General features: G+C 41.1%; 1 protein-coding gene across 2 annotated transcripts; it reads left to right on the forward strand.

Annotated features, from left to right (window-relative positions):
- The first annotated feature begins 141 nt into the window (after positions 1 to 141).
- Positions 142 to 1,161, forward strand: LOC111437802 (F-box protein At2g02240-like). 2 transcript variants are annotated; one of them, XM_023075874.1, is made up of 3 exons: positions 142 to 435; positions 519 to 643; positions 727 to 1,161. In XM_023075874.1, the coding sequence occupies exons 1-3, from the start codon at positions 181 to 183 to the stop codon at positions 1,154 to 1,156; spliced, it is 810 nt and encodes a 269-aa protein (XP_022931642.1). In that variant the 5' UTR covers positions 142 to 180; the 3' UTR covers positions 1,157 to 1,161. The 2 variants fall into 2 exon arrangements, with proteins under 2 accessions (XP_022931642.1, XP_022931643.1); XM_023075875.1 differs by having other exon boundaries at positions 310 to 435; positions 565 to 643.
- The last annotated feature ends 6,591 nt before the right edge of the window (positions 1,162 to 7,752 follow it).

The following is a 7,752-nucleotide window of genomic DNA, read 5'->3' on the forward strand; positions in this document are numbered from 1 at the left end:
TTGATGTTGTCATGTTCCTTAAAGAAACAGACATCAAAATGTGGTCATCTTAACGACATCACGACCGTTTTTTCCAACACACAATAATACAAATATTAGAACCATTGGATCTTACCATTCAAACTTCGAAAAAAAAAAAACCAGAAATCTCCACCCCTTTTCTCTTTGCTTTCTTCAACAATGAATTTAGATCTCATGCCTCAAGATTGTTTTGCACACATCCTCTCGTTCGCCTCCGCTCGGGAAGCATGTCAGCTATCAATCATCTCAGAGACAATACGCTCGATGGTTGATTCAGATGTGGTATGGGATAATTTTCTCCCATTTGATTGTGCAGAAGTTTTATCGAGATTAGATACTCCAGTGATTTATCGTACGAAAAAGGAGTTATACTTCAAGTTATGTCGTCTCCATCATATGGATGGAGGTACGAAGGTACACACAAAAAAAAAAAAAAAACATGTTCGATTCATTTGTTAATATGATCGATGAGAAATGTTTTTATTTTGTAAATGCAGATGTTTTATTTAGATAAAGAGACAGCTAAGAAATGTTATATTTTAGGAGCAAGGGAACTTCAAATCCAATGGTCAAACAATCCTCTATATTGGTCTTGGAATAGTCAACCCTTCCTAAAGTCAAGGTCTTATCTGTCTCTTTGACCTCTCACATTTTTCTTAATATTTAAAAAAAAAACATAAAATTAAAAATAAATTGTGAAAGCAGGTTTGAAGAAGTTGCAGAATTGAGAACCATATGGTGGTTAGAAATAAAAGGCTTATTCAACGCCAAATTGCTTTCCCCCAAGACGCTTTACTCGGTCTATCTTTTGGTGAAGTTTGCAGACAGAGCTTATGGCTTAGACACACATCCATCTCTAGCCTCGGTTCAACTCGACACGGTCCTGTCTAAAAGAAAAGTGTATTTGAACAACGATGGTCGAGGGTCGAACAAAAGTCGGGTTATCGTTAATGGAGGCGATGACCGAGAGGAAGGCATCGACGATTGGGTCGAGATTGAGTTAGGAGAGTTTTATGTTAATGATTTGGAAGATGGAGTTGTGGAGATGTGTTTGAAAGAAGTTGAGAGCCAACATTTGAGGGGTGGTCTTATTGTTGAGGGAATTCAACTTACACCTAAGATCAAACTATTGTAATCATTTTGTACGGAAATAAGCGTTTAAAATTTATCATAAAACATAAACTTCATTTAAAAACACTATCATGGACTTACGTGTTCGAAAACATCTTTAAAATGATACAATGAAATAAATAAGTGTTAAAATTAAAAACATCATATTCTAACCTAAGTCTAAGAAAATAAGTACAATTACTCTGTGTGTCTCATGGTCTCGAATTACGATATCGTCATCAGCAGTGCAGAGATGTCTTGCTTTTACCTGAAATAGAAGTAGCACGTGACTTGAGTATTTTAAGAAATATTTAGTAAGTGACCTCACTATTGAGGTTAGATGCAAACACACACAATCATGAGTGAGATCTATCAGAACAGTCTATATTTCTTAGGTGGTTATCCTAAACAGGCTAATTGGATGTGTAATTATTGTTCTACACACAGTTCACACGTGCGAGTATGAACCCACTAGTTAATTCGCACACCTCCTGGGCCCTTTTTTTGTCGGGCAAGCATTCTCTGGTAGCTGTTGATGTCGGACATCTGGTTAGGAATAGCGACCGTCGTAGCAGCATTATGATAGACAATTGTTTGAGAATTGTTTTTATATGTCAAAGATCTTATGAATTCTCCCTATTAAACGAAGAGACAATTGTTTGATTGTGCACGACGTTTTGGGCTTGGCTCCGCATGATGATTTTTCACCTTCCCTTGTGATGAGTGAGAATAGTTGTTAGTCGCCTATTCTCGTTTTAGCGTACGGCGCATGAGTAGTGATTTGGTTGTTTGGGTCCAAGTTGTTGCAGATAAAAAGCTCGTAGTTTGACCTTGGGTTGGGTCGATCGGCCCGTCTATGGTGAGCATCGGTTGGCTCGTCCCTTCTGCCGACGACATGCTCCTGGCTTTAACTGACTGGGTCAAGCCTCCAGCGTTGTTGCTTTGAAAAAATTAGAGTGCTCAAAATAATTCTACGCTCTGAATACAATAGTTTGGGATAACATCATAGGATTTCGATCTTATGCTATTGGCCTTTAGGATTGAAGTAATGAGAGACCGTCAGGGACATTCGTATTTCTGTTGGCCTTTAGGTGAAATTCTTTTATTTATGAAAGACGAAAAACTGCGAAAGCATTTGCCAAGCATGTTTTCATTAATAAAATACGAAAGCTTGAGGCTTGAAGACGATCAGATACCGTCCTAGTCTCAATCATAAACGATGTCGACCAGGGATTGGAGGATTTTGCTATAAGGACTCCGCCAACACCTTATGAGAAATCAAAGTTTTTAGGTTTTGGGGGAGTATGGTCGCAAGGCTAAAACTTAAAGGAATTGACAGAATGCCACCACTAGGATTAAAGCTCGCCGCTTAATTTGACTCAACATGGAGAAACTTACCAAGTCCCGACATAGTAAGGATTGACAGACTGAGAACTCTTTCTTGATTCTATGGTGGTGGTGCATGGTCGTTCTTAGTTGGTGAAGTGATTTGTCTAGTTAATTCCGTTAACAAATGAGACCTCAACCTGCTAACTAGCTATGCGGAGGAATCCCTCCGCGACCAGCTTCTAGACTATGGTCGTCAACAAGGAAATCCTAGTAAGCGTGAGTCATAAGCTCACGTTGACTATGTCTCTGCCCTTTGTACACACCGTTTGTCTCTCCTGCTAATTGAATAGTCTGGTGAAGTATTTAGATCGTTGTGACGTGGGAGGTTCGCTGCCCGCGACATCGTGAGAAGTCCACTGAACCTTATCATTTAGAGGAAGGAGAAGTCGTAACAAGGTTTCTATAGGTGAACCTGCAGAAGGATTATTGTTGATGCCTAAACATCAAACGACCCGTGACCGCATTTACAAACTTTTTTTGTTGGGTGGAGCATTCATGCCCCCCTCCGATGCCTAAACCAAACCTAGCGCAAGTCGCTTGTCCCTTGCCCCAGTCTCGGTGTACGAGGGGCAAACATTCTTGTTATATTATTTATAACGCCTCTTAGTAATAGATATCTCAGATCTCGCATCGACGAAGAACGTAGCGAAATGCGATACTTGGTGTGCATTGGAGGATCTCGTGAACCACCGAGTCTTTGAATACAAGCATATCAATAACCGAGTCTCAGCTCTCGCATTTACGAAGAACGTCACGCATCGCTGCCCTCACATGCAACATTCACTTGGGTTCGCTGCACTCGTAATGGCACATGTTTGCCTTCCATGCGCACCGTTGTGTGGATAACTTAAAATTGAGTTCTTGACATCTATTGTCGTGACACTACGGTGTTTGATCCAACCTCGGCACTGTGTCTCCACCGCAGCTCGTGTGCCTCACTCCTTGTGAGTGATGGAGGATTCTTATGTTGACCTTTTGAACATTATCCCCAAAGACGATGCTCTCGATGCAATTCCTAGTCAGGCAAGACTACCTGTTGAGTTTAAGCATATCAATAAGCGGAAGAAAAGAAACTTACAAGGATTCCCATAGTAACGACAAATGAATCGGGAAGAGTCCAGCTTGAGAACCAAACGCCCTCGGCGTCCGAATTATTGTCTGAGAAGCGTCCTCAACGACAAACCAGGCATAAGTCCCTTGGAAGGGGGTGCTAGAGAGGGTGAGAGCCCTGTTGCGCACGGCCTATCGTACTACGAGGCACTGTCAACGAGTCGGGTTGTTTGGGAATGCAACCTCAATTCGGCGGTAAATTCTATCCAAAGCTAAATATGGGTGAGAGGCCGATAGCAAACAAGTACTACAAGGAAAAGATCAAAAATAATATGAGAAGAGAGTCAAATAGCGCACTAAATTGTCGGGAGGGAAGCAGATTGGGGCCAACAATGTGCCCCAGTCATATGTGAAAAGGTGATAAGTCAGTCCGTCAATTGACATGGGGCATGGATCAATGCGGATTAAGATGACGGCCAAAGCCCATGTTGGGTTTTATGTCCTAAAACTCATAGTTCGTAAACAAAAACATATTCTATTTTCAATAAAGTTATTATTGTTGTTTATTGAGTAAAGATTGTTATTGAATAAAGTGAACTTTACGATCATTAATCTAAATCCAATAAACTAAGAACACTCTGACTATAGTATGATTACTTGAACTATATGTAGAGACATAAGAGTGGATCAAGTTCAAGTATATATAGTCAAAATGATCTATAGTATAAGTGTTAAGGATAGTTGACCGTTCACTATAAGGCAAATATCTAGATATTTGCCTTACATTACGCGTTACCATATTTGCCCTCTTATTAAAGGCAAATATATTGCATTCATTTATTATTCTTTCCTTTTATTACTATTTCCATAATATTTGTAATTTACCATATTTCTGTATCCTGAAAATGATTATAAATAAGAGAACTCTCACCCCCATTTAGGTGTGGTGATTCAGCAAACATTCACATGGTATCAGAGCCCTTTCGGTTTAACAACCTGATCCTTTCTTCTTTATGGCTTCCGAATCTTCTTATCATCTCCTTCCTTTCAATACTCTAATCCATATGATCACCATCAAACTTTCTTCCTCCAATTATCTTCTTTGGAAAAGCCAACTTCTCCCTCTCCTTGAGAGTCAAGACATGCTGGGCTATGTCGATGGAACTATGGTTCCACCACCTCGCTTTGAACCAGAAACCTCTTCAACACTCAACCCCAAATATTTGGCATGGAGAGCAGTCGATCAACGACTTCTCTGTCTCCTGCTCTCCTCTCTCACTGAGGAAGCCATGGTTGTTGTCGTTGGTCTCCCTACTGCACGTGATGTTTGGCTTGCGTTGGAAACTACGTTCAGCCATCAGTCGAAAGCTCGTGAACTGAGACTCAAGGATGACTTGCAGTTGATGAAACGTGGCACCAAACCTGTTGCTGAGTATGTCCGTGCCTTCAAAAAAATTTGTGACCAACTTCATGTCATTGGCAGACTGGTCGAGGACATTGATAAAGTGCACTGGTTCCTTCGTGGACTCGGCACCGAATTTTCAGCTTTTTCTACTGCTCAGATGGCTCTTACCTCTATCCCCTGTTTTGCAGATTTAGTCTTTAAAGCTGAAAGTTTTGAGTTGTTTCAGCTCTCCCTTGAGTCCTCTAACTCCACTCCTACAGCATTCACAGTCACTAATCGTGGTCGCACCCATGGAAGCCACCCTGCTTCCTTTACCAACCAGCGAGGTCGTTTTTATTCTCACAAAAACAACTCTTCTAATCGAGGACGAACCCACTCAAGTCAAGGTCGTCGACCACCTCACTGCCAAATATGCCGCAAAGAGGGCCATTATGCTGACCGCTGCAACCAACGGTATGTTCGACCTGATTCTTCTCATGCTCACCTTGCTGAAGCCTTTAACACGTCATGTTCTATTGCTGGACCCGATACTGCTGATTGGTTTCTGGACACTGGAGCTTCGGCCCATATGACTGCCGACCCATCTATTTTGGATCAGTCTAAAAATTACACGGGTAAGGACTCTGTGATTGTAGAAAACGGTGCATCCCTACCCATTACCCACACCGGTACTCTTTCTCCTGTTCCAAATATTCACTTGTTAGATGTCTTGGTTGTCCCTCACCTCACTAAAAATCTTCTTTCCATAAGTAAATTAACGTCTGATTTTCCTCTCTCCGTTACATTTACTAATAATCTTATTACTATCCAGAATCGTCAAACAGGAAGGGTGTTGGCAACCGGTAAAAGAGATGGAGGGCTATATGTGCTGGAGCGCGGCAACTCTGCTTTTATTTCAGCCCTTAGAAACAAATCTTTACGTGCTTCGTATGATTTATGGCATGCTCGTCTAGGTCATGTGAATCATTCTGTTATTTCTTTTTTAAATAAAAAAGGCCATCTTTCTCTTACGTCTTTATTGCCTTCTCCATCATTATGTAATACCTGTCAGCTTGCGAAAAGTCATCGATTGCCTTATTCCCGCAATGAACGTAGGTTGCCTCATGTGTTAGATCTTATTAATTGTGATCTTTGGGGTCCTTCTCCCGTCAAATCAAATTCGGGTTTCCTTTATTATGTTATTTTTATTGATGATTATTCTCGATTCACTTGGTTTTACCCTTTAAAATTTAAATCTGATTTTTTTGATATTTTTCTTCAATTTCAAAAATTTGTGGAAAATCAATATTCTTCTCGTATCAAGGTATTTCAAAGCGATGGTGGTACCGAATTTACTAGTACTTGTTTCAAAACTCATTTACGTAATTCTGGCATCCACCATCAACTCTCTTGTCCATATACACCTGCTCAAAATGGTCGTGCTGAGAGAAAACATCGTCATGTGACTGAGACTGGCTTGGCCCTTCTCTTTCACTCTCATCTTTCTTCTCGTTTTTGGGTTGACGCCTTCAGCACTGCAGCTTATATTATCAACCGGTTGCCTACTCCACTTCTTGGAGGTAAGTCACCCTTTGAACTCCTTTATGGCTACACTCTACATTATGACAATTTTCATCCCTTTGGTTGTCGTGTTTATCCTTATTTGCGTGATTATATGCCTAACAAGCTTTCTCCCCGCAACATTCCTTGTATTTTTTTGGGTTATAGTCCTGCTCATAAAGGGTTTCGCTGTCTTGATCCGGCCACCACTAAGCTATATATCACCTGTCATGCTCAATTTGATGAAACCCACTTTCCTGCTATCCCTAGCTCCCAGACCCAACCTCTTTCCTCTATTCCTATTTCAAATTTCTTAGAACCACATTTTCATCATATTGATTCATCCCCCCCTACCACTTCATCACCGCAAACTCCTCGATCCAGTTCATCCCCGTGTGATATTTGTTCTGACCTTGTAGATGAGTCTGTGCAGGTTGATACTTCTCTTGCAGGTTCCACTTTGCCACCCTCGACTTCTAATTCGACCTCTATTGAACCTCTTGTTGATTTCTCTTCTTTGGGCACTCATCCTATGATCACACGAGCCAAAGCTGGTATATTCAAGACTCGTCATCCAGCAAATCTTGGTATTTTGGGCTCATCTGGACTTCTTTCTGCTCTTCTTGCATCCACTGAGCCAAAAGGATTCAAATCTGGGGCTAAGAATCCTGCTTGGGTGGCTGCCATGGATGAAGAAATTCGAGCATTACAACAAAATGATACTTGGACTTTGGTTCCTCGCCCTGCTAACACCAACATCGTGGGCTCTAAATGAGTGTTTCGTATTAAATATTTGCCTGATGGATCTGTCGAGCGTTTCAAGGCTCGTCTTGTTGCCAAATGTTATACTCAGGTTCCTGGTCTTGACTACACTAACACTTTCAGTCCGGTTGTCAAAGCTACCACTGTCCGTGTTGTGCTTTCTATTGCAGTCACAAATAAATGGCCTCTTCGACAACTTGATGTCAAGAATGCTTTTCTCAATGGAACTCTTATTGAACGTGTTCATATGGAACAACCTCCTGGGTATATTGATCCTCGATTTCCCACTCATGTTTGTCTATTAAAGAAAGCCCTCTATGGTTTAAAGCAAGCTCCTCGTGCTTGGTTTCAGCGTTTTAGCTCATTTCTTCTCACACTTGGGTTTTCTTGCAGTCGCGCTGACACGTCCCTTTTTGTCTTTCATCAGCAATCTAACATTATCTATTTGCTTCTTTATGTTGATGACATTATTGTTA

The sequence above is a fragment of the Cucurbita moschata genome, unplaced genomic scaffold (genome assembly GCF_002738365.1).
Source record: "Cucurbita moschata cultivar Rifu unplaced genomic scaffold, Cmos_1.0 Cmo_Scf00066, whole genome shotgun sequence".
NCBI classification, from domain to species: domain Eukaryota; kingdom Viridiplantae; phylum Streptophyta; class Magnoliopsida; order Cucurbitales; family Cucurbitaceae; genus Cucurbita; species Cucurbita moschata.